At 43.9% G+C, this 27,601-nt stretch overlaps 1 protein-coding gene across 5 annotated transcripts; it reads right to left on the bottom strand.

The window, feature by feature from the left end:
* Positions 1-350: 350 nt before the first annotated feature.
* On the bottom strand, positions 351-27,601 carry SLC25A30 (solute carrier family 25 member 30). Of its 5 annotated transcripts, none has more exons than XR_005017192.1 (10): positions 27,465-27,556; positions 17,111-17,232; positions 15,435-15,582; positions 11,489-11,583; positions 10,241-10,326; positions 8,033-8,128; positions 7,217-7,341; positions 5,776-5,914; positions 1,231-1,392; positions 351-748 (listed from the first exon to the last, which is right to left on the bottom strand). XR_005017192.1 is itself a non-coding variant. In XM_036831505.1 (10 exons), exons 2-10 carry the CDS (start codon positions 17,172-17,174, stop codon positions 3,323-3,325), a joined length of 876 nt encoding a protein of 291 aa, XP_036687400.1. In that variant the 5' UTR covers positions 17,175-17,232; positions 27,465-27,601; the 3' UTR covers positions 2,154-3,322. The 5 variants fall into 5 exon arrangements, 4 of the variants coding, with proteins under 4 accessions (XP_036687400.1, XP_036687401.1, XP_036687399.1 ...); XM_036831505.1 differs by lacking the exons at positions 351-748; positions 1,231-1,392 and adding exons at positions 2,154-3,364; positions 4,309-4,389 and having other exon boundaries at positions 27,465-27,601; XM_036831506.1 differs by lacking the exons at positions 351-748; positions 1,231-1,392; positions 27,465-27,556 and adding exons at positions 2,154-3,364; positions 4,309-4,389; positions 27,250-27,403.

Consider the following 27,601-nt stretch of genomic DNA (forward strand, 5'->3'; position numbering starts at 1 on the left):
CCGCCTCTAGCCAACACCAGCCGCTAGAAGAAGGACTGAGGGGTCCTGAAATTTCAAGGCACTGATGGCATCCCACTGGTGTTCTGAATCTCCAAGGTGCCTTGCCCAGCAAGCCCATGAACCGAATTCACTGGCCTCTACTGGGCTACAGAGTGTTTCATAGACTGGGAGGCCACACAGTTCTCCAGGCAATTAGTAAGATGGTCCCAACAACTCCTCTAAGCAGAAAGAAATGTCTACAGCCACTTTCACGAATGCTAGTTCTACTCCAGCCTTCTGGAGGCTTTGCAGCTTATCTTTGTTTAAATGTTTCTATTCATCTGAAATAACCACAGGGCATTTTTTATTATTATATGTTACTCCAGTTTATTAAATACTGAAACCAGGTTTATGCCACATATTCCAACAATGTTTAAATAAAGAGCTCAAAATATAAAGGCTTATGAAAACTTTTATAGTCTTTATATAATATACACTATTTCTAGCACATGAATAAATACGGAGAAAAGAAGCCATTTTTTATATAACAATCAGCCAACACTTAGCATCTATGATTACACAAATCCACAAGAAAACAAAAAAATCCACTTTCGTCATTTTGGTTTTCAAAGCTAAAAATCCCTTTGCCACATTTAGCAATACCCAAGGGGATGGAGGACTTGTAGTCACGGCCCTGGAAACAAGGGAACCAAGTCTCCCAGTTCTTCAAGTTTCCTTCTTGGTTAGAAGCTTCAACAACTGCATTACTCTTTCAAGAAGCAGAAAAAAAATCAAAACAAGTTAAGACTGCTGTATAAGGTATTTAATGAATCTGCACTGAAGAAATACTGTATTTTCGTCTTAAATAATGCTTACCGGGCTTCCCTGGTGGTGCAGTGGTTAAGAATCCACCTGCCAATGCAGGGGACACGGGTTCGAGCCCTGGTCCGGGAAGATCCCACATGCCGCGGAGCAACTAAGCCCGTGCGCCACAACTACTGAGGCCTGAGCTCTAGAGCCCGCGTGCCACAACTACTGAGCCCGCGTGCCACAACTACTGAAGCCCTCGCACCTAGAGCCCGTGCTCTGCAACAAGAGAAGCCACCGCAATGAGAAGCCTGAGCACCGCAATGAACAGTAGGCCCCGCTCACCACAACTAGAGAAAGCCCACACACAGCCACGAAGACTCAACACAGCCAAAACTAAATAAATAAAATTAATAAATTTATTTTTTAAAAAAACACACTTACCTTTTACAGTGAGGTTTGGCTTTCCTTTCATCCTGGTATGAACATGTACATTTTTGAATAAATTGATATAATGAATATTGCATGACATTCAATCTTTACATGGTCTTCAAAATGAACTTGCTTCTACTGTTTTAGGAATTATATGTACACTTAACATGTTTTCTACATTAAAAAAAAGAAAAAAAGAGTGGCTCATAAAAAGTCATCCTTTAAACTCAAGGAACTCAAAGGTGAAAAAGGCTTTCTATAGAAAGCCCTTACCGTATCAATGGAATGTTTTAGTAAGAAGAAAAATAATCTGCTCTCTGAAGATATGGTTCAGTACGAGGCGCGAGGCCTGAACGGGCTCAGCTCTCCAGAGTCATGTCCAGAACTGGTCAGGGAGAACCGGGCTTCCATCTGAGCCTTGAAGCAATCAACACCTACCTGCCCTTCCGACCTCCTCCTTTCTTGACTTAGCTCTTACTTTTGGAACTAAAATTCTGCTTCACAAAATCTTTTTCAAAGAAGGCAAGGTCAAGGTGACTGGGAGCAAAACTGCCCAATCCCCAAGAAAAACATGCGTGCCTTCCATTCTGCTTCAAGGGAGGAAGCAGCCCAGGGGCTGGACCCACTGGGAACCTGCATATACTGCAGAGGTGTGTGTCCTGGAGGCCACAGTGAGCATGTATTTAATGTTACTCTCAAAGAGTAGAACCGAAGGTACCCAAGTAAATATTCAATATCGTCCCTTTCCTGGGGCTGTCTTCTAGAAGGGTAAAGGTCGTGGGGCTCTCAGAATCACTTCTTATTTTGAAAAGAATAAGATGAAGATGAAAGAGAAGAATGATATCCTGTCTTCAGAAGAAAAGAAGGAAGACATTATATACCTCTTATCAGACTCCAGATAAATAGGCACACACACAAAAAAATCACCTTTCGAATTTCAAGCAAGTATTTTCATTCCAAACTGATTAGGAAGTCCAAGACAGGAAGTATTTTGACAAATGTGACCAGAACTAAAGTAAAACCCGGGAAATCTGGAAAAATCAACTCTTTGATTCACTTGCAACATTTTGCTACGGAAAACGTAATAAAACCTTAACCTCTTTCTTTCACAAGGCTTTTAACAAAGGATCTCACTCAGAAGCCCATGATAAAATGACTCTCTTCCATACACACGGACCATTTATTCTGGGATGATGGCTGTATGACAGCATGATATAAACACACTAATCCTACAAGTCAAGTAGTAACAGCTACTATCTTCTTCACCTGACCCTCAATATCAACAGATGTTATTATCCCCATTTTACAGATTGGGAAACAGAAACTTTGCTAAAATCACAGAGCAAATTACAAACATTACTTAAGACAGAACCCAAGTAGCTTAAAAACACCTCCCACCAGCACAGACTTTGCCACCTTCCAAGCCAACCTATCACACCATCATGAGTTTAGATATTAATGCTTTGTAACAATTCCTCACAAAGGTCGAGTGGTCAAAGGCTTAAAAATCACTTATTATAAGTGAAAGATCCTGCCAAAATTGGAAATTAGAAAGCAGTGCAATATTCCAGGGATCTATATCCTGCACTGTTTATACCTGGGGTATACCAGGTCTCCATGTGTGAATTTCTTCAGCAGACACGAAGCCAAAGCCCCCCCAGAAGTTCAGGAACAATAACACCCTCTTGGAGGCTCTATTCATTCCATGGTTCTGAAGAGCTTCTTTCGAACAGTCTGGGAGTCTCAGCTACGAGCTGAGATGCATCAGGAGTTATTCTCCCCTGAGGGAATCAGTCCACAGTTCCTGATCTTCATGCAAGTTTTCTTTAGCAAGAAACATGCATTTCATGTTATCTTTGATGTCGAAGGGCACTTGAATGGTAAGGACTAGTGTTTGGATGTTACAGTCTATGCCATTAAACATTTGGTGCAGAGCGTCCGATGCCAGGACACAGCAATCCGAGCTAACCCAGTCTTCAGAACTGTTGCTCACACCTCAGAATCTGTGGCGGGCCAAGCAGTGAGAAGCAGTGGGAAAGACAGGAAGCTTCGCGATTTCAGACATGAGCATTTTCAGCGGGATGTCTCATGCAGTCTTGACTTGTCACAAATCTAATTTCTTCAACTGCTCATATGTCACAAAGAACTGCAGGTATTAGTTAAGGCTGACATTTTATGCCATCTTAACCCTAACGCATCAAAACAGACCCACAAATAGCACACGTCCTAACAAATATTTCTGGGCAGACCACATGCCGTGGACATGATTAAACGTGAGGGGCTCCATCCTCAACCACCCCAAGAGATCTTTCCATTAACCTTCCCAAGGTCAGCTTGGAAGAGACAGACCACAAATGAGACACATAAATCCCCTGCATCAGCTCCAAAAGCTTCTAAGATTACATCCACACTGCTAGCTTTTCTGACGTTTGGGAAGACTTTACAGAACAGTAAATTCTGTGAGAAAGAGAAAGAGAGCAAGCCCAGGGAGCTCTCCTCCAGGGCTGCCGGTAGGCAAGCTTGCCTGGGAGGGAGGCGCAGATAAACAAGGATGGTGCAAACTGACATCCCCTGCTTTATAACTCTGTCCTTTCATTTCTAATAAACTGTCTCTTCCTTCCTGCCTCCCACTTTGGCATAAAGGGAAAAGTGCTAATCACCCAAATAATTCTGGAGCTAATTCCTGTCTATCCTTAGGCACTCTCTGAAATAAGCATTCTAGAACACGGCTGCCAAACCTCATCCTTCCCAAGGGTGGCTAGGGATTGAAAAAATAAACAAATAAATAAATCCTTGTCTCTCCCTCTCTCTGAAATCATAAACACTCTCAGCTCCTAGAGCAGAGTCTAAAGAAAAGTTTTTATTGATACCATTGCCTTTCAATACCACCACCATTAAACCAAGTTTCACAGTGCCTAGCAGAGCCTTTATACCTCCTGAAAAAGAAACTGAATAGTTATTTCTTGAATCAGAGGAACTTAACAGAATTAAGAACCTACTTCTAAATTATAATTAATAACATGACAGTTTATATAAACAACATTCTTCAGCTATATCTTTTTTCAGATCTACTGCAACATAAAAGGATACAATAATATTCCAAGGACCAAGTCTCAACCAATTTGGCCAAAACCCTTTATATAGAGCAAAAAACCCTTCATTCTTCCATGTCTGTTATAAGGGAGGGGGGAAAAAAAGTTAACGTCCAACTTTCCAATTATGTCAAATATGCATTAAGAATTAGTAGCCAGACTGAACTGATAATATTTTTCTTAAAAGCAAAATTCTGTTTGGAAGGACTATCTAAGAAATCATTGCCCTCTGCCTCTTTCCGTTCTTTAAAGGTTTCTGCATAGGTGAAGACTAAGGCTCTGTACCAAACTATCCCACACCCAAAGCAAACAGCAGTTGGATGAATAAGAAATGAGATTTAATTCCAACTAGAGTCTTCTGCCTCCTTGCCATGTGGGCTTAGAGCAGGTCAGAAATAAAAAAAGGAGGCAATGGCAGTAAAGACATAATTCAGAGTACCACTATTTCATGTTGTTGGATAGATAACATTAAGTATCTTTGCTTCATTCAAGCAATATTTGAAGTCTAGGGATGTGCCAGCATCATGCCGGTAAACAGCAACCATAAAAGTGGTCCCTCATCTTTGGCTGCTGGCGATCCAGTAGGGGAGACAGTCACAAACTTTCATCTACTCAGGAACAGTAGGCCCAATTATTTAAACTGAGAAATAAGGTAAGATTCATGTGTTCCTTTGAGAGATGTCTGAATGAAGGATGTTCATTCCAGTTTGACTCAACAGGAAGGTGATGTATTCTGGAAGGAGACACAGTTCTACTATAATCACAGAAAATATGACTATTTTCTCACCCTTCACAGCAGAGCAGAGATATAAGAAAAATGAACTTTCATTTCTAAACATTCATTTAGATTTTGTATTTATAAAAGTTAGCCCCTGTGTGGAAAAAACTCTGTACCATCTCAAGGTTTTAGAGCATCACTCATCTTAGTTATATTAGCCCTCAAAATTTAGATACTCCTTTGGTTAAATAAATATAAATATAATAAATATAAATACAAATATATATTTGGGGGGCTGTTTCACGGATTGAAGCAATCGACTAGAATGCTGAAGACTAACTTAAATAAATGTGCTTATTTCCCCAGAGTGTCCCTTATTATTATACTAACAAGGTTTTATTATTATGTCTATACTTATTATTATAAATGTATATGATGTTTCTACATAACGTTATTCCAGGCACTGTGCTAACTATTTTGTAGATATGATCTCAGTGATTTTTATAATAATCCTGTGATGTAGGTGCTATTATTTATTGTCCCATTTCACTTGTGAGGAAACCGAGGTGTACAGAGTCTGTACCTTGACCGAAGTCACACGGTTACAAATGACAGAATCACAGGTTCGTCAGGCTCTAAACCCTTGTGTTTTTAAATCAGGAAAAGAAACTCTTCAGAGGGCAACATGGAAGCCAATGAGCCGCAAAAGGCATTCACAACAGCGTACAGACGGACATCCCCGCTCACCTGTAACAAGCAATCCAGAGAACCTGTGTAGCCAGGGCATCTGCCATCTTGAAGGACTCTCTGATTCATCATACGCGTCCTCACCACATCGACAGGGTTTGAGGCCAGGGCCCCCGCCAGCCCACAGGTGAAGCTTGAGCTATAAAGAAGAGACCCATTTGAAAAATAAAAAGTTTCATAACCCTGAGCTGCAGCCCCTACTATCAAGGGCAGGAAACAGCCTCCCCTCCCAAACTAGGTTAAAGTAACAGCTAACAAGATGGAATATATGAGAATGAGGCCCTCATCTAAAGAGCTGCACAGACTTCTTAAACACCAGCATTGTTTATACTGGCTTATAAATTCCAGCCTCGGCTAAGAATACCTTGGAGGTTCTGGAATTCAACGAATCATAGAAACAGGAAGGAACATCCTCCAAGGATGATCTATTTTATCTATCTATTCACCTACAGATAGGCATCAGAGCAATTTTAGCCATCTCCTAACTATATTGCTCTTAGAGATCAGAGAAAAAGATTTCCTCACTGTAATGTGATGCCCACCAGGGCCCTGGGTTCTACTAAACCTTCAGTCACAAGACTACCATAGACCAGCCCTGGTATCAACTAAGTCAGAGTAGGGTTTCACAACCTCATCACTACTAACATTTTGGGTCAGATAATTCTTTGTTGTGGACGTCTGTCCTGTGCATTGTAAGATGTTTGGCAGCTCGCTGGTCTCTACCCAGTAGACGTCATTAGCACGTAAGAATCAGAACAGTCTCCAAAACTTCCGAATGTCATAGAAACAGAGAGTCAGAAAGTGGCTGCCAGAGCTTGGGGTTGGGAAGAAGTTGGTAAGAGCGTACAAAAATTTCAGTTATGAGATGAATAAGGTCTGAGGATCTAATGTATAACATGGTGATTATGGTTGACAACACAGCATTATATAGAATTTAAATTTGCTACGAGAATAGAATTTAAATGTTTTCACACAGACATAAAATGATGGATGTGTTAATTAACTCGATGAGGGTAATCATTTCATAATGCATATGTGTATCTAACCATATTGTGTACTTTAAGTAGCTTACAATTCTGCTTGCCAATTATACCTCAATAAAGCAGAAAAATAAAAAAATATAAAAATAAAAAGCAAGCAAGAGAATGCCAAGCATGATCATAGCTGTATAATAAAGCACATGTAATATACTTTTCTAGACATTTGCATATGCACAGAAAACACCTGAAGGTACATATCAAACAGTTAACAATAGCTACCTATGTAAAGGGGTAAGGACATACTTTTTCCTGGTTTACTTCCATATCATAATTTTTCAAATGTGAGAATATAATACTTTTATAATAAACTTTCTTTAAAATGTCTATAAATTTGCAGCAAATTTCTACCCTAAGCTCATGCATACCTAAAATATTAATTTTTTTAAAATCCATAAACATACAGGAAATGGGTATACACAGTGTCTCCCATCAAGCCCGAGAGAATCAGATGTTTCTTGGTGAGGTCGTAGACCGGCAGCTCCACACCAACAACAATAGCGGCCCTCTGAGCAGTAAGGGACACGCCCTGGGTAAAAACATCAATAATAACAAGTCAGATATCTCTCTCCTACAAACTATGGCCAATTTTTACGTTTTCCTGCTGGTAGGTAGAAATGCAGAGTGAAAGAGTAGAAAAATCCAGACGGTAAGAAGTCAGAAGCCCCAAAGTCTAATTCTGATTCTGGCACTAACTGTACGACCTTGATCAGAACGACTCACCTCTCAGAGCCTCTGGTTTCCTTGTATGTATGGAGAGGATCAGACTGGATGACCTTTAGGATCTAATCTATGAGATGACAGTCCCTAGAATACTAGGAAATAGCATTCCATACCAGCACTTGCCTAACAGTCTTCACTTAAGAGCCATGAAACCATACAGATCAAAAAATCCAATGTAACTATAACCCCTTCTCCATAAGAACTTAGGGGGAAAAAAAGCAAACAAAAAAAGTATTCAATCCTCACAGAATTTCTTATATATGAATTATTCAAAAGGTACTTTAAAATCACGACATACTCCTTATGTAAAATCATGACATGTTTTCATTTTACAGATTAAGGAAATTAAGGAAGAAGATCTCTTCAAGGGCAGATGTCATCCTTCTTCCTTTACTCCATTATACCATTTGGATTAAATAAAATAGGAAAAATAGGAAAAATAAATTTTTTAAAAAAGGGCAAGAACTAAGTCAGTTGGGTCTGTTTTTCAAGCTTACCTTCCAAAGTCCTCTTGTTCCCTCTTGCTGGTAAATGTGAATGAAGTTGCCTATCATTCCTCCTTGAAGGGTGTTGTTTTGTGCTTGCATCCGAATCTAGAAATTAAAGACTAACGTGAGAAAGAAACTAGCATGTTTCTCCCCAAATGCAGACTTAAAAAAAAAAAAAAATTATTCAACCTGTTGTTTAGTAACCATTAAAAGAAAAATACTGTAATATAAATATTACTACAATGTTAGTTTAAATTTATCAGGATTGGTTCTTTGGCGCTTAAGAATCAACAAAAAGAATCTAGTAGAGTCCAGTCTTGCATGCAGTAGCTCATTAAGTGTGAAAAAGAAATTTTTTTTAAATAGTCTTTTGAAAAGGAAAGAAAGGGCTTCCCTGGTGGCGCAGTGGTTGAGAGTCTGCCTGCCAATGCAGGGGACACGGGTTCGAGCCCTGGTCTGGGAAGATCCCACATGCCACGGAGCGACTGGGCCCGTGAGCCACAATTACTGAGCCTGCGCGTCTGGAGCCTGTGCTCCGCAACAAGAGAGGCCGCGATAGTGAGAGGCCCGCGCACCGCGATGAAGAGTGGCCCCCACTTGCCGCAACTGGAGGGAGCCCCTCGCACAGAAACGAAGACCCAACACAGCCATAAATAAATAAATAAATAAATAAAATATTAAAAAAAAAAAAAGGAAAGAAAATGGCATATCTCCCTCTAGTTACTAAGTAGGAAAGAGAGAAGATCATGGTTAATTCTAAAGATTTAACATAATTAATGAGTATCCAGTGTACCTGGGAGCACCAAGCATGGGCAAGCACATTTCTTAAATTAGTTACTCCAAGCCCTATTATTTCCAACCAGCCAAACCCCAAGGTATGCAGATGTGCTGGCCAAAGGATGGCCATGTGATGTCAGTCACACTCTGTTACACGGGAACTTACAAGTGAACTTTACAAACCGCCATGGAATTCACATGACCAATATCCCGACATAAAAATAATGCTTGATGTAGGCTCTCTGCATTTTTAAGAATAAAAAGGGACTTCTCACTAAAAACTGGTACCGTATTTTGGTTTAGGGAGCACTTGCATTACCCTCTAATTCTAAAGGGAACTGTTATTGCCAGGCTAACATGAGAAAACAAAACAAAATGCAGGAACTGCCTTTCCATAGCCCTGATATACATTTAAGAGGTTAATAGGAATGTGGATATTTTTCTCTAGCAATTTTACCCCAGCACAGGGTAAACTTAGGGCAAAAGGGCCTGGTACTTCTATTCACACCGTGTGTAACTGTAGTGCACCCAACACCCTGCTGCATGCAATTCTGATGTTGTTGGAATCTCCTATTAGATTGAAAGCTGAAGGTGGGGTCCTTGCCTGACTCATTTTTGGATTCTAAGCATAGAGTACACCAACTGGTGCAAGGTAGAAGCACAGTGAATGCTGCTTAAATAATGGGGGAAAGAAAAAGAATGAGGGAAGGAAAGGAATAACTTGAGAGGGTTTGACCAATAACTCACACCTAATTTTGATTTTCTTTAATTCGTTAGTCCCTTGCCTTATTACAAAAAGGATTTAAGGAGGCCGTATCCCTGGTATTGTTGATAAGGTCATCTAATGCATTATGTCTAATTGTAGCTATGTAAATATTTTCATTACTATTTCCTGAAATCAAATTAATGGAAAACGTAACGCCTTCAGAAACTGTCATCAACAAGCTGCCTAGACTGCTGTAAAACTTGCAGTCCACCTATTTTATTTTTCATTTTTTGGCTGCGTCGTGCGGCTTTTGAGATCTTAGTTCCCCGACCAGGGACTGAACCCGCACCCTCAGCAGTGAAAGCGCCAAGTCCCAACCACTGGACCAATGGGGAATTCCCAACAGCCCATCTATTTTAATGAACCAATAAAAACAAGGGAGATTTTCAATGAAAAATGAAATTCAAATGCATCTAAGCCTAATTTTCTTTTTTCTGGTTAATCACCAAAACCTCCAAAATCACCAAAGTCTCCAAAAATGGGCCCTACTTGTGAGCTTCTCTGTATCAGTGGGAAATCCACCTAGTGTATGTTTCTGAGTCTTCATGGCACTAAAATTGTAAAGACTCACACATACAGAGTACATGTTATACTCACAGATTTTCATAATCTGAATGTTGACTACAATAAGAAAATGCAGAGTGTGCCTATAAGACACAGGTAGCACTGCTTACTTTCAAAACATCAGTTGGATTAGCAATGGTTGAGGATATGACTCCAGAGAGAATTCCACAGACCACGTTTATCAGAAGGGTTTCATCTGCAAACAAAGACATATTATTTGACTCTTCATACGTACAGGGCTCTTCATATGAGTAATTCATGTACAGGTGTTAATTCACTTACACATCCCTTGTTCATTTAAGAAACTAAAGAAATACATGCTTAATGAATCAAGTAATTTTCAAAGGATTAGGGATTTTGCTGGCTGAAGGGATTTTGCTTAGCAAAATTTCTTGACACCTAAAAAGGAATGTGAATTATCACGCAAGAGTAACCATATGAATTATCATGGAAGTGAACCATAATTCACTTTTGTGTGTAAGTGCAGACCACTGTAATTAAGATGAGGTCGTACACCAACTGGTAGGAGAATAAAAGATACCCTCCTATGAGATAAGGTGGAGATAAAATTTTAAAGCACGTCATACATATTTAATTTGAAATATACTGAAGCAAGAGGGAAGAGTGATGGGAACATATGTATACGTATAGCTGGTTCACTTTGTTACACAGCAGAAACTAACACACCATTGTAAAGCAATTATACTCCAATAAAGATGTTAAAAAAAAAAAACAAAACTTTTTCTGAAGCATTTGTTTAAAAACAGCAAATAAGCAGGTAAATTTTCGAATACGATATTGCCCAGAATACAATATAACTTCTAAAAAAAGAAAAGAAAAAGAAATCTACTGAAGCACTTTTAAAACATCTTTGCTCCTGCTCACTGCTCTCACAGAACAGTAACTAGTGCTCATCTCTTTGTAAAAAAGACAGAAACTTCTATGGATTAAAGCAAAGTCGAAGAATCAACCCGCAAGAGAATATTAGAACTCAAGAGTTCTTAATACTAAGAAAATGTAGTCACTGCTTTCCTGAAAAATAGGTGATAATTCCTATGATTGTAGAGAATTTTAAGTGGGCTAGAACTACAACAACATACCCTCCAGTCTGGACATTGTGGAAACGAGGACAACTCATTAAGATCTTTGTAAGGCTGCTCTTTCTAACTGTTCCCCCCCTAAATTCAGCTGGTATCTGACTTGCTTTAAGTATAATTCATTTAGATTTTACACCCAACCCAAAGTTCTCCTCCACAGTAGTAAAGTCACAAATAACAAAATCGATCCCAAACCACTTGAATAAAAAAGACAAACAACCCACCTCCTGTCCACAAGTGGAAAAAGAACTCCCCACTCACCTTCCGGGCGCTCGACAAATAAGCGCTTCAAGCTCTGGTAGGTGCCTATCTTGATGGTGCCATAGGAAGCCTGGCGCAACATCGCAGGAGCAATCCTGCCAAACCAACGGACAAAGGGACAAAAAAATTCTAAAAAACCACTTAAAATCCTCTAGAAGACACACATAGGAGACGCAATCACGTATCTGCCTTCCACAATCAAACTACACTAAGACAGATTTCTTAAGAGTTTAAAATCCAGCAAAAATATAGGTGGAGGACTTCCCTGGTGGTCCAGCAGTAAAGAATCCGCCTTACAATGCAGGGGACGTGGGTTCGATCCCTGGTCAGGGAACTAAGATCCCACAGGCTGTGGAGCAACTAAGCTCACGCACCTCAACTAGAGCCCTAGTGCCACAACTACTGAGCTCTCGCGCCTCAACCAGAGCCCGTGTGCCGCAAACTACAGAGCCCACGTGCCCTGGAGCCTGCGTGCCACAACTAGAGAGAAGCCCGTGCGCCACAACGAAAGATCCAGCATGCCTCAACGAAGATCCCGCATGCCGCAACTAAGACCCGACGCAGCCAAAAATAAGCAAAATAAATAATAAATAGGGACTTCCCTGGTGGCGCAGTGGTTAAGAATCCGCCTGCCAATGCAGGGGACACGGGTTCCAGCCCTGGTCCGGGAAGATCCCACATGCCACGGAGCAACTAAGCCCGTGTACCACAATTACTGAGCCTGCGCTCTAGAGCCCGCGAGCCACAACTACTGAGCCCATGTGCCACAACTACTGAAGCCCGCACGCCTAGAGCCCGTGCTCCGCAACAAGAGAAGCCACCGCAATGAGAAGCCTGCGCACCGCAATGAAGAGTACCCCCAGCTCACTGCAACTAGAGAAAGCCCGTGCGCAGCAACAAAGACCCAACACAGCCAAAAATAAATAAAAATTAAATTTAAAAAATAAATAAACAAACAAATAAATAATTAATTTAAAAATCTTTTAAGAAAAAAGTTTTAAAAAATTTTTTAAAAAGGTGGGTTCTTGGGAATTCCCTGGCAGTCCAGTGGTTAGGACTAGGCGCTTTCAATGCCAAGGGCCCAGGTTCAATCCCTGGTCGGGGAACTAAGCTCCCACAAGCCACACAGTGGAGCAAAAAATAAAATATATGTATATATGTGTGTGAGAGAGAGAGAGAGAGAGAGAGAGAGAGAGAGAGAGAGAGAGAGTGTGTGTGTGTGTGTGTGTGTGTGTGTGTGTGTGTGTCTGTGTGTATGGGTTCAGTTAAATGTGTGCAAGTTATTAGTTCCCTAAGTGATAGCTCAGCCCCTCATATTTATCCTCAATGAAAACGTATGCGAACACGGAGTTCTATTTGCCCATTCACATTATAATGGGAGGGCTTATCCTTTCCCAGGACAAAGCACCTGGTAAAATCTGGCCTCTGTAAGCATCCTCCAGGGTTGCTCTGGAGCTCATCTCCCACCTCGCTGGGGGCCCTGTTCCAGTTATTCCCTCTCCCTCCTCCGGGACCCTCCCCACCCCAAAACCACCCTGTGGCATTCATACTCGAAGGCTCTCCTGCCACACTTCCCACCTCCTTCTCAGATTGCAATCCGGCTTCCTTCCACCCTCTTCATCAATAGCCCCCTCACCAAAAGGGGCCCAAGGGACATCTCTGTAGCTAAATTAAATGATGCTTTTCAATCAGCAGCTTATAAAGCCTCTTTGCCTTTCCAGTATTTGCTATGGTCCACTCTTTGTCCTGCTTGCAGCCGTCTCCTCCCTGAGCTGCCATAACTTCACTCTCTCCAATTCCTCTTCTTTCTCTGCACATCCTACCTCTGTCCTCTGAGGGGCCCAGGAATTCCGTCCTTCCTCTCTTCTCTCATGGCTCCACACACCCCCCAGATGAGCTCATCTACTCGCACGGCTTCAACTGTCCAAAGAGTGATGACTCCTAAATTCATGTTTCCAACACTGATCCCAAGATGCATTTCCAGCTGCTTCCCAGAGTTTTCAATTCACATGTCCTACACCTACCACCAGAGCACAAGTGTCTCACACAACTAATTAACCTCCCTCTCCGAACAATCCGCTCTTCCTCTTCTGTGTCCGAGACCAAGGAATGGAACCTCCATCTGCGCACTGGCCAGACCAGAGAGAGACACTAGCCCGTCTCCTCCTTCCCCACCACGCCTCATGCGTGAGGTCGTACACTACGTCGGTCCTCTGCCCTAAGCAGCCTGCCTTCCTTCTCTCCGTCCCCAAGACAATTCCTCAGGTCAGATGCTTGTCTCTGCTTCCTATGTGTCAGCCTGCTTCCACTGTCACTGTCTCTCTTTCTCCCAGCGGCAGGCGGGAATTTTTTACAACGGAGACCTGATCATGTCAGTCCCTCTACTCAAAACCCTTCAGTGGCTTATGTCTGCCACAGGTACACTAAACTCACACACTTACAGGTTCCGGGCAAATGCTACGAGCGCGTGAAGCGGGCTGGGTCCAACTGCACACCTACACTATGTGAGTGCCAGAGGTTTGGTAAACCAGAGAAAGCATCCTTAACACCAGTTACTATTATCATAAGTGACCAAGTGTGGGCCCAGATGTTAGCTTCCTTGAGAAGATCGAATGGTTTTTATGTTCAACTTCTCGCATTTAGAAGACTGGCTCAACTGAAAGACAAAAACCTTTGGGGACCCGTGGGTGGGAGGGCTGTGAGACATCAGTTTGGGATCTGGACCTGGTGTACTGCCCCAAATCAAGATGCTGACTTAGCATGACCCGAGGTCGTGCAGGTCCTGACTCCTTATTACAGTTCCAACTCCATCTCCTGCTACTAACCCCACAAGTGCTAAATCCACGCTGAATCACTTGCAGTTTCTAGAATGTGCCGTGCTCTCCCGCACACACCACTGGCTCTGCATGAACAGAGTTCCCCTCTAACTTCACCCAGCGAACTCCTCTTGGTCCTTCAAGATCAGATCCAGGGCCTCTTAGTCTGGGATTGATGCCCTGCCTCAACCAGAGTCCAGTACTTGGCAGACGCCACTGTAATCCCGTTTCCACATCCGCAGTCCCCACGCAACCACAGTTCCTTCAGGGCAGGGGCTGCTACCGATTCCCATGTGTCCACCCAGATCCAGTCTCGCCCCTCTCTGTGCTGCTCTGTGCCGAGGCTGGCGCCACGGAGGACGCCACCCGGCTCCCCTGCCAGCTGATTCCAGGCGGATTCAGCCAGTAGAAGATGGGAGGGAGGGAGGGAGAAGAAGTGGAGGTATTTCTTCCTCTCCCTGGGCACTAGCAAGGCATCTCTCAACAACTCCTGTGGGCTCCTTCAAGGCTCCAGCCCTAGTAGGCTCTGCTAACATCATTCCCGTCCTTGTCCCTCTGGTCCTAGGGTTGGTAACAATTTCTCACTTTGCTAGTTTCTAGGTACCTCAAAATCCTTCATTCGTTCCCTTAACCCTTAAGGAGCCCTTTCATTAATCTCCCTTCACTTAAACCACCCGAACGAATTGTTTCCTGCAGGGCCTCTGACTGCCATAGGCAGGACCCCGCCTTACTCACTTCCCTAACCAGTGCCTGCAGCACACTGGTCGTTAAATGTTGGATTAAAGAAAAGCTGTTCACTGCAACTCTTACCTATGGAGAATATCATATCATTTTCATTATAGCAAAAACCTCAGTAATTCAGAATAACCAAGGGAAAGGGCTATTAAAACAAATGCAATTTTTGTATTATTATCTGTATTTGAATATAATGAAAACATAGTTTCACCACAACACTCGCTACATTAAAACACATATATAGAAAATAAAGTTGAAATGAAAAATGAAAGAAAAAAAAAAATCAACCATTGCTACTTGCTCTTGAATACACCCCAAACTTGTATTTTTTCTCTGTGAAGTCTGTTCATTTGAAAGCTCAACAGTGAAATATAAACACACGAAGGTCTACTTACCCTGAATACAGTGCTTTCAGGCCTTCCTCTCTGCCTATCCTCACTAACGCATGCAACATTCCTCGATACCTGATTTCTTTAAAGTTTGCATCGTTCTTCTGGCCTTGAATCTGGAGCCGTGTCTTGGTTAAATCAATTGGAAAAGTACCTTAAAATTTTTAAGAAGGAAATGTTTCACTTAATAGAAAGAAATTTCACTAAACAAAGGATACACAGGGATACATTACTGAGGAAACATTCAGACCATAATGTAAACTAAGAAACAGAATTAAGAAATGGCAGATACTTTGCAATCTTCCTATTAAAAAAAAAAAAAAATTAGGAACCAAAAGATTTTTTTAAATCTTTCTAAAAATGCATAACTGTGTTTTCTGTACATTTTTATTTATGTCCCATCTTATTCTACCTAGGACTTGAGGAGGCTGCAGTGCTGTCAAAGGTAGGTACATGGAATGATTTACACAAACAGGAAATCCATCTTAAAATATAAGTTACTGGGAACTCCCTGGCAGTCCAGTGGTTAGAACTCAGCACTTTCACTGCTGGGGCCCGGGTTCAACCCCTTGTCGGGGGAACTTAGATCCCGCAAGCCGCGCAGTGCAGCCAGGAAATAATAATAATGATAAAATAAAAATAAAATGTAAGTTACTATTTTTCACACATGTGAAGGCTGATATGGGGTTCAACATGAACGGAGATAAATGCGTTTTCTAAAGGAGTTTCTCACCTGTGTGTTACAGCCTAAAAGTGACTCTGTTAATGTAGGTAAAAATGTTTAATGTAGTGCCTAAGAGATAGTCCATCCAAACATATAAACCCATACACAGTAACCTTGAGTCACTGTGTCAGTGAATCTACACGGGGAGCCGAAGCCAGTGGTCGGTGGTTAACGTGCCTCAACCCCTCAGCCCCGGTCCCCACTGGCTCCTCAGGCGCAGCCTCTGTCCCAGGACAGCAGCGGCTCAGCCCAGCACCTGGCACCGGGCAGCATCTCAATCAACATGTGTTTTGTTTTGTTTTTGGCCACGCCACACAGCTTGTGGGATCTTAGTTCCCCAACCAGCAGATTGAACCCGGGCCCTCGGGCAGTGAAAGTGCAGAGTCCTAACCATTGACGCCAGGGAATTCCCGTCAATCAACGTGCGCTGAATGAATGATCCGGGGAATAAACAAAGGAACAAATAGGATCTGATTGGAACCGAGCTGATGAGGAAGTCACCAGCAGGACAAGAACAACAGGCCCGATGAGAACATGATGGCACGATGACAGTCACTCGCCTCCGGCCCAGGAAGGCCTTGGGGCTCCCTAACCCTCCTTTAAAGCCAAATGTGTTAACAGCGATGAAGCAGGGGGAAAAGGACAAGGAGAACGGGGACAGACGGCATCCAACAATGATTCATGAAACTTCCGTTTGAGCAACAGGTCCAACTGTCTCCCCACTGAACTTTGAACCCTAAACTGCTAATAAGCAGCCAAAGTCACTATTTTGTCTTGAAAGTATCCCAAAGGAAGAAAGAAATTTTGAATTCTGAGATTAAGTGTTTCATAATCTCACATTCTGTGCTTGAACTACGTTCACACCATAAGCCTTATGACACCCAACGATCACACCCAGAAGTTTCAGCCTCACCACGCGCAGCAGGCAGCTGACCGGCCTCCGCCCTGGGCTCCTTACCGCACTCCGCTGTGATGGAGGCCAGGCCTCCGTACACGAAGGGCTTCCAGTTCAGGGCTGACATGCTCACCGCTGTCCCTTCTCCTTTGTTCACAGACGCATGGCCTCCAACAGGGTTTTTCCTGGACACAAAAGTAAGGTGTTTCAGTGCTGTAACTTCTCACACAGGCAGCTTCTTACCCCTGAACCCTGTCCCCACCCACACATGCACAATTCCCAAGATGATCCTCACCTTATAAAGCAAAGCACCCCTATTTCCTAAACCCCAAATCACCTGATCAGTTGTCTTAATTCTCACCCAGGCCTTAAATAAGCCGATATACTGACACCTTGGTATGCGTGTGATTAGTGTAGTACGATGGAGGTGATTTTCTGGGTAGTCCATGTTATCTTTTTTTTTTTTTTTTAAAGGAATTCCTTAAATTATTTATTTATTTATTTATTTATTTATTTATTTATTTTTGACTGTGTTGGGTCTTCGTTTCTGTGCAAGGGCTTTCTCTAGTTGCGGCAAGTGGGAGCCACTCTTCATCGCGGTGCGCGGGCCTCTCACTATCGCGGCCTCTCTTGTTGTGGAGCACAGGCTCCAGACGCGCAGGCTCAGTAGTTGTGGCTCACGGGCCTAGTTGCTCCGCGGCATGTGGGATCTTCCCAGACCAGGGCTTGAACCCGTGTCCCCTGCATTGGCAGGCAGATTCTCAACCACTGCGCCACCAGGGAAGCCCAGTCCATGTTATCTTAAATCTGTTCTTCACTTAATAAATATTTGCTATTTGCTTGCCACTGTCTTAGTGAGTCCCTCCCAGGAGGTACTGGAGTCTTTCAGATACACAGAAGCAGAAAAATGTTGCAACCCAGTGTCCCAAGCTAAAATGATAATTACTTAAAATGACCAAAATGTTCCTCTAGTTTATAAACGTTAGCTCCCTTCTCTTACTCACGTTACGCTACTAGCTGTGAGGCGGCTTGGGATGAAGGAACGAGGCAGACTATGGGGTCAGAGCCTCATCACCTCCTTCTTAGGAAAGTTGCTGTTAACCTCTAGGTTTTTAAATTCTCCATCATCATCATAACTGAAGCAGCCAATACAACCAATTAGGGGGAGAGTCCACACCTTCACTCACGCCTACTGCGGAAATTAAATACAAAAAAGACACTCAGGGGAGGTGGAGTCAAGATGGCGGTGTGAGAAGACTCAGAGTTAGTGTCTCCCCACAACTAGGGCGCCTGCCGGCCGCTGGTGGGAGATTCTGACGCTCAAGGAGACGGGAGGCACCCCAAAGTGAACCAGCAGGACGTAGGGGGACTGAGGGGGGAGGAGTGGAGGCCACACAGGATCGGTGCCCCTGAGGCCAGGAGATCAGGAGAGGCAGGCGGGAGAGGAGTGGAGGGCGACTGCCCCGCCCACTCAGGCCCCGGGAGCCTGCTGAGCTCCCAGGCCGGTACCGCCCCCTCCAAACCCCATCCAGGCCACGTGGGTCCTGGGGGCATAGGAGGGAGGCTGGGGAGATCAGGAGCGGCAGGCGGAAGGAGCCATGCAGGAGAAGAGAGAGGAGTGGAGGGCTCTTGCCCTGGCCACTCGGGCCCGGGGAGCCTGCGGGGCTCCCAGGTGAGGTGCCCTGCCCTCTGAGACCAGGGGTGGGGGGCATGCCTAGGCCCCTTCTGTTCCCCACAGCCCCCAGGGCCTTTTCCAGCCCTGTGGGTCCTGAGCATTGGTCCCGCCCACCGCCCAAGCCTCACCCTTGCTTAGGCCCCGCCTCCACAGCCAAGGACTTCCCCCACACTTGCTTTTTTTCTTTTCCCTCCTCCTCTTTATTTATTATTGTGGTAAAGATGCACCTTCTGGTTGTTGACTCGTCTATATTTTTATTTTTATATTCTTCCTAACATATCTGTTAGTTTCCTAATTTTATTTTTTACTTTTTTTTTTTTTGCCACCCTAGGTGGCTTGCGGGACCCTGGTTCACGAGCCCAGAGTTGGGCCGAAGCTCCTGCGGTGGGAGGTCCAAGTCTGAACCACTGGACTAACAGAGAACCTCAAACCCCAGGGAATATTCATCGGAGTGAGGTATCACGGAGTTCCTCATCTCAGCACCAAGACCCAGCTCTACCCAATAGCCTACAAACCCTAGTGTTGGAAGCCTCAGGCCAAACAACCAGTAAGACAGGAACACAATCCCACTCATTAAAAAGAAAAAAAAAGAGAGAGAGACAGCAAAAAAATATATCACAGATGAAGGAGCAAGGTAAAAACCTACAAGACCAAATAAACGAAGAGGAAACAGGCAATCTACCTGAAAAAGAATTCAGAGTAATGATAGTAAAGATGATCCAGAATCTCGGAAACAGAATGGAAGCACGGATGAGAAAATACAAGAGATGTTTAACAAAGATCTAGAAGAACTAAAGAACAAACAAGAGATGAACAACACAATAACTGAAGTGAAAAATACACTAGAAGGAATCAATAACAGAATAACTGAGGCAGAATGAATAAGTGAGCTGGAAGACAAAACGGTGGAAATAACTGCCAAGGAGCAAAATAAAGAAAATAGGATGAAAAGAACTGAAGACAATCTCAGAGATCTCTAGGACAACACTAAACGCACCAACGTTCGAATATAGGGGTCCCAGAAGAAGAGAAAAAGAAAGGATCTGAGAAAATACTTTAAGAGATTATAGTCAAAAACTTCCCTAACATGGGAAAGGAAATAGTCACCCAAGTCCAGGAAGCACAGAGAGTCCCATACAGGATAAACCCTAGGAAAAACACACCAAGACACATATTAATCAAACTAGCAAAAATTAAATTCAAAGAAAAAATATTAAAAGCAACAAGGGAAAAACAAAAAATAACATACAAAGGAATCCCCATAAGGTTATCAGCTGATTTTTCAGAGGAAACTCTGCAGGTCAGAAGGGAGTGGCAGGATATACTTAAAGTGATGAAAGAGAAAAACCTACAACCAAGATTACTCTACCCATCAAGGATCTCATTCAGATTCAATAGAGAAGTCAAAAGCTTTTCAGACAAGCAAAAGCTAAGAGAATTCAGCACCACCAAACCAGCTTTACAACAAATGCTAAAGAAACTTCTCTAAGCGGGAAACATAAGAAAAAGACCCACAAAAACAAATCCAAAACAATTAAGAAAATGGTAATAGGAACAAACAACAACAGTGCACAAGCTAATCACATACCCTGCGACACCCCTCCCTCACCTGGCTTTTAAAAGTGCTTTGCTGAAACCCTTTTGGGGAGTTCGTTGCTTTTACGGAGTGAGCCGCCGGTCTCTCTGCAAACAACAAAGCCAATCAGCCATATGCACACACAGGTCCCCATATCCCTCCCTCTTGAGCCTCCCTCCCACCCTCCCTATCCCACCCCTCTAGGTCCTCGCAAAGCACCGAGCCGATCTCCCTGTGCTATGCTGCTGCTTCCCACCAGCCAACTATTTTACATTCCGTAGTGTATATATGTCGATGCTACTCTCACTTCGCCCCAGCTTCGCCCTCCCACCCCATGTCTCAAGTCCATTCTCTATGTCTACCTCTTTATTCCTGCCCTGCAACTAGGTCATCAGTACCATTTTTTTTTTTTTAGATTCCATATATATGTCAGCATATGGTATTTGTTTTTCTCTTTCTGACTTACTTCACTCTGTATGACAGACTCTAGGTCCATCCCCCTCACTACAAATAACACAATTTTGTTTCCTTTTATGGCTGAGTAATATTCCATTGTATATATGTGCTACATCTTCTTTATCCATTCATCTGTCGATGGACATTTAGGTTGCTTCCATGTCCTGGCTGTTGTAAATAGTGCTGCAATGAACATTGTGGTACATGACTCTTTTTGAATTATGGTTTTCTCAGGGTATATGCCCAGTGGTGGGATTGCTGGGTCATATGGTAATTCTCCAGATGTTGTCTGGACAACAAATTCACAATATTAAAAATTCACAATATTCACACAATATTGTGAAGCAATTATACTCCAATAAAGATCTATTAAAAAAAAAAAGACACAGGGCTTCCCTGGTGGCGCAGTGGTTGAGAATCTGCTTGCTAATGCAGGGGACACGGGTTCGTGCCCTGGTCTGGGAGGATCCCACATGCCGCGGAGCGACTAGGCCTGTGAGCCACAACTACTGAGCCTGCGCGTCTGGAGCCTGTGCTCCCAACAAGAGAGGCCGCGATAGTGAGAGGCCCGCGCACCGCGATGAAGAGTGGCCCCCGCTCGCCGCAACTAGAGAAAGCCCTCGCACAGAAACTAAGACCCAACACGGCCATAAATAATAAAATAAATAAACCCAAAGTTTAAAAAAAAAAAAAAAAAAACCTGTCATCTTTATTAAAAAAAAAAAAAAAAAAAGACACAAATGTTGCCTTCCATCCTCCCTTCCTTGTATAGGTCCTCACTCACTGTGACATATATGCACGCACCTGCCACAGCCAGGCCCCCCACATTCATTACGTGTTCTGCAGTTTTATGCGATTTCAGTCGGCAAATCTGGCCTTGCACCAATTAACAGGAGACACATGGAAATTAGCACACTTCACTGTATATACTATCAACTCTAATTCTTGTCAGTTTAAAATAAAATCCTAATTTACTATAGTCACTGGCAAGCAATATGCCCAATGTTTTTACTTCGCACGTTTGGGGAGTGTTCCCAAGTCTGTATTTCCCAGGAGACCTACCACAAGTCACTACTGCCAAGAACGTCACTTCACAAGATGGCCAAGGGGCTTCCTTACACCAAGAGAAAACAAAGGAACTCAAAAAGGACCCTAACAGACATACAGATATCTGTTCCTCATCTACAGACATTAACCAAATTCGGAGTGGTTACAGATGACTAAGGTAGAAGGCTCCCTGAGCATGGAACTTAAAAAATCATCATGTTTTATGTATTTCAGTACCAAAGAACAAGTCCTGCTCCCCAAAACTCATCTCACTATTAGCCTTGAAAATGTTTAATATCTGTACTTAATTCTTAGCCTTACTAAATTCAAAACTAAGGGAACGATTAACACTATAAGTTACAGACTATAAAACACATTAATAATAAATCCAATAATTCATTACTGTCCTCAACCCATTCTTGGGTTTTGCTGAGTCCAAGTTAAAAAGCAAAACAATAGGGCTTCCCTGGTGGCGCAGTGGTTGAGAATCTGCCTGCCAATGCAGGGGACACGGGTTCGAGCCCTGGTCTGGGAGGATCCCACATACCACGGAGCAACTGGGCCCGTGGGCCACAACTACTGAGCCTGCGCGTCTGGAGCCTGTGCTCCGCAACAAGAGGGGCCGCGATGGTGAGAGGCCCGCGCACCGCGATTAAGAGTGGTCCCCACTTGCCGCAACTAGAGAAAGCCCTCGCACAGAAACGAAGACTCAACACAGTCATAAATAAATAAATAAATAAATAAGTAAAAGAACGTGAATTTCTTAAAAAAAAAAAAAAAGCAAAACAATAACTACGTTAACAGTGGCGTCTGGAAGCACTGTAACTTGACGTTACAAAAGTGTTCAACATAAATGATTTCAGTGGATCCCCCCACAAGTTTGGGATAGGACAGAAAAAGAGACAAGGAAACCCAGTTTCAGGAAGGCAACTTGTCCAAGGCCACATGTCTGATGGGGCAGAAGTGGACCTCCAACCCCCAAATGCTTTGATCCCAAGTTCAGTGTTCTTTCTGCTACCACCTGAGGCTGTACATGATCAAAAAGTTGTGATGGCATTTTAATTAAGGAGAAAATATTACCAAGCACCTTCGAAAAGGTACTACTGATAAGATGTACCTTAGAAACTGAAAATGTGCTTTAAGAGAAAAGTCTTAAGAGAAAAATATGTATTCAGAAGGTAGTCAATCTGAACAGTTATAATTAATTTTTCCAATACACAGTATACAAAGATAGTATTCGTATTTTTTCCCAGAGTTTTTTACTGAGGTGAAATTCACGTACTACAAAATAAACCAGGGAATTCCCTGATGGTCCAGTGGTTAGGACTGGGAGCTTTCACTCACCGGGCCAGAGTTCAATCCCTGGTCCCCTGGTCGAGGAACTAAGATCCCACAAGCCGCGCGGTACAGCCAAAAACAAACAAAGAAAAACTAAATAAACCATTTTAGCAAATAATTCAGTGGCACTTAGTACATTCCAATTTTGTACAACCGCCATCTCTATCTAGCCCCAAAATACTCCATCACCCCAAAAGGAAACCATTAAGCAGTTCCTCTCCATTCCTCCTCCCCCTGGCCTCTATGATTCTTATTTTCTTGGCTGTGATACGACTATACATGCATCAAGCATCTGCGTGGGACACAGGACTCCTTATTAGTAGTTCCTAACCTGGCTGAGGAGCTTCTTAAAAGTACACACACAGGGCCCCAGCCACTGAATGAGGGAAATCCCAAGCATCAATCAGTCAAATAAATGACGGCCTTGGAATACGTATCACTTAAAATTAGGTAGCTGATTAGGTAGTGATGACATTATAGCCGGTTCTTCTTTGCATTCATCTTATTTAGTAGAGATTTTTTTCCTTACAGTGTATACATAAATGTATATGTACAAAATAGACACACACACACAAGATATCCTCTAAAATGTCAGCAAAAACGTTATTCGGAATGGGATTATAACTTCTGATCTCTGATTAGAAACATTTTTTTTTTAAAGGCACTTTTCTTTTTTATAGCTATTTTATTTATTTATTTATTATTTTATTTTATTTTTGGCTGTGTTGGGTCTTCGGTTCATGCGAGGGCTTTCTCTAGTTGAGGCAAGTGGGGGCCACTCTTCATCGCGGTGCGGGGACCGCTCTTCATCGCGGTGCGCGGGCCTTTCACTATCGCGGCCCCTCCCGTTGCGGGGCACAGGCTCCAGACGCGCAGGCTCAGTAGTTGTGGCTCACGGGCCCAGCTGCTCCGTGGCATGTGGGATCTTCCCAGACCAGGGCTCGAACCCGTGCCCCCTGCACTAGCTGGCAGACTCTCAACCACTGCGCCACCAGGGAAGCCCTGATTAGAAACATTTTTAAAAAAACTATGTCGTCGGGAGGCGTCCCTGGTGGTGCAGTGGTTAAGAATCCGCTTGCGGGCTTCCCTGGTGGCGCAGTGGTTGAGAGTCTGCCTTCCAATGCAGGGGACACGGGTTCGCGCCCTGGTCTGGGAAGATCCCACATGCCGCGGAGCGACTAGGCCCGTGAGCCACAACTACTGAGCCTGCGCGTCTGGAGCCTGTGCTCCGCAACAAGAGAGGCCGCGATAGTGAGAGGCCCGCGCACGGCGATGAAGAGTGGCCCCCGCTCGCCGCAACTGGAGAAAGCCCTCGCACAGAAACGAAGACCCAACATAGCCATAAATAAATAAATAAATTAAAAAAAAAAAAAAAAAGATTGTAAAAAAAGAATCCGCTTGCCTGTGCAGGGGACACAGGTTCGAGCCCTGGTCCGGGAAGATCCCACATGCCGCGGAGCAACAAAGCCCGTGCACCACAACTACTGAGCCTGCGCTCTAGAACCCGCGAGCCACAACTACTCAGCCCGTGAGCCTAGAGCCCGCGCTCCGCAACAAGAGAAGCCAAAGCAATGAGAAGCCCGCGCACCGCAACGAAGACCCAACGCAGCAAAAAATAAATTTATTAAAAAAAAAAAAACTATATTGTCATATGACTTCATGCCATCTCACCCATTAACTTTCTGATTTCCTGCCAATACTTTTGCCAGTTTAAGTTTAATGAGATTTGGCTACTTTTTCTTCTGCTGGTTTTGATATTAAATTTTTAGTTAGTTATAATATTAAAACCCAGAGGTTCTGGGTTAAACTCATATGCAACTACTCAAGTAGAGCTCGACCTTGTTGTGGAATTGCCTCCCAGGGTTTTGAATCACGTGGGATGAAGCACACACCCATTAGTTCCTATTCAGATATTACCCCACAATAACTTATCTTCCACAAACAATGGTCCCCCCTCCAGTATCCTTGGTTAAACTGTAAGAAAGTACAGTCTATTCACTACAATGTCTAAAAGTTAACTAAGATGAGGGTAAATTAACTTTGGGGCTCTTCTCTTTTCCTTTCCCAAAGCTACGACTAGATTCCTGAGCAGTTAAGACTACCGTGCCTTCCCAGGTTACTGTTTGCAGAGTCAAATAAAGAATAATTTGGTTTAAATAACAACCAGAGAGTATCAGTAAGTGGTCAAACATCTAAACAAGAAAAGGTTCTGGTTAATACTGAAAGAGGAGACCGTATGTCCAGTAAGCTGTACTGGCCACGGCAAGCGGTGAAGGGCTTCAGTTACCTTGGGCTGAAATCTCTGTTCAGTAAACTAAACCATTTCTTTGTTTTGATCTCTCTTTGAGGGGTTCTCCTCACACACATTCCTTAACTTGCTAGCTCGATTTTTGGGAAAAATCCCAACTCTAGTCAAGTGTCAAGACTAACAGGCCAACACAGTCAGGGAGATTGATGTGTCCCTTAGCGATCACTAGTGTCTGAGCAGTAGCTCAGCCTGAGACTCAGGGAAGGAAGGGCTTACAACCTGCAAAAGTTCCAGCATCCGGCAGGGGAAATGGCTACTGATCATTTGTCACTTTGTTCTCCTCTTGGGGCCCTACCTTCTAGCCAAACTAAAACCCAGAGACCACTTCTCTGCGCTGCACTGTGAACACAATACTGTGATTATTAATACCCGACACGTCAGGCATCGCTACATGTCTTCCACATGAAGGATTTTATTTAACCTTCACAACCCTAAGAAATAGGTATCATTATCTCATTTCACAATTGAGGAGAGACAGCCTGAGAGAGAGAAAGTGACTGTGCCTAGTCACACAGCTATGAAGTACTCAAACTGAGCTCTCCCTGAGGGAAAGCGGATCCTTCCTCTATGTACTACAAAGCCAAACGCTATTTACCAAAGGCTGTTAAAAATCTTGGCGCAAATAATAAGAATACAATAAAAAGCGGTGGGTGGGAGGGTAGGAAATCGACATATTCAAAATACAGGTAGGATTTTCCTGAGCGGGATGTACAAAAATTTTTATCTATTTAACAACCAAAAAAAAGTGTTTCCTGAGCAGAAATGTCTATACAAATTAAGAACTACAAAGGATTTTCCCTACACTTAAGATGTATGCTAAGTTACATTCCTCTCGACATTTTCTATAACAGCATTTATTTTCTCCTTACCTCATCTACACAGCTACAAAGAGAGGGAATTAAAAACAGTAATTGCTGCTGGAACTTCCGAAAGCTTTCCAAGTTTCTTTTATATAATTAATTCTGGCTAAGTTCTTTCACTTTTACTGTGCTCTCTTTTCAGTCCCAATCCTAAACCCCAATCCAGTCTCTAAACTTCTGTGCACTCATAAATCTTTGTTCCTCGCAGGGCTGCCTTTCATGGCTTTTTCCTAATTCTCATTCTTATTAAAGGTACGGGGCGAAAAATAAGCTTATCAGACTAATGACACGTGGGATTTGAAGGGAATCTTAGAAATTTATCTTATTTCACGTGAATTAACTGAGTCCATGGTCACAAAGCTTGGCAACAGCAAAGTCAAGAACAGAATTCATGCCTTTCAACTTTCCTCGCTAGAGGAGGAGGCCGAATCTAGACTCTTGCAGGGCAGTTGGAGACGTTTTGCTATTCCTGCGCAGGGACAATGCCATTGCAACTGTTTTACACGAAATTACTCACACCTAGAATTACGCTAAAATCCAGAGCTGCATTAACTTTCCGAGCAAATGAATTCGACCGGTCCTTGCCAACATGAGCCAGCCTGGTGTGTTCCAGGAGCAATTCAAAGTACAGAGAGCCTTTTCCCATAATAGGCAGCTCACGGGTGCCCGGGCTGCACGCTCTTGAATGAACCGCAGGTGTGAGGGATGCAGAGTCAAGAGAAACGCACCTCGGCGGCAAGGGCACACACGCCGAGATGCCGGACGGGCCTCACGCCTGATCTCGGTGACGCTGGAAGAGAAATCACCCCCCACGCCACCGAGTGATGAGGGCCAGGAACCGGCACTCCTGCAGAACCCGCCGGGCCACAGGCAGCTGCAGTCCGAGGAGCGGGGCCCACCCCGGAACCTCGCGCCCCACCGAACCAGGCCCCGCAAACAAACCGGATAGCAGAGGTGGCCCCTGGGTAGGGCCGCCGGCGCTGGGGCTCTCCGGGACCGCGGCCGACCAGAGGGGCAGCGCCGCCGCGTTGGGGCCGGGAGTCCCGCCCCAGTGGTTCTGGGCGCCGTGGGGCAATGGAGGGCGGGCCGGAGGAGGGGCGACCCGGAGCAGGCGCGGAGCGGCCAGCGCGGTCCCGGCCTTGAAGTCAGACACTTACCGGGTGGCGGCGGCCCTGCACCTCCTACTCCCCTGGCCCAGCAGCAACCGGTTCCAGCGGCCGCACGGGAACTGGAGGAAAAGCTGGGGAGCGGCGGGGGTGGCCCAGGGGCCCGCGCGCAGCCCCGCCCTGCGCGG

The sequence above is a fragment of the Balaenoptera musculus genome, chromosome 18 (assembly GCF_009873245.2).
Source record: "Balaenoptera musculus isolate JJ_BM4_2016_0621 chromosome 18, mBalMus1.pri.v3, whole genome shotgun sequence".
Lineage (NCBI taxonomy): Eukaryota > Metazoa > Chordata > Mammalia > Artiodactyla > Balaenopteridae > Balaenoptera > Balaenoptera musculus.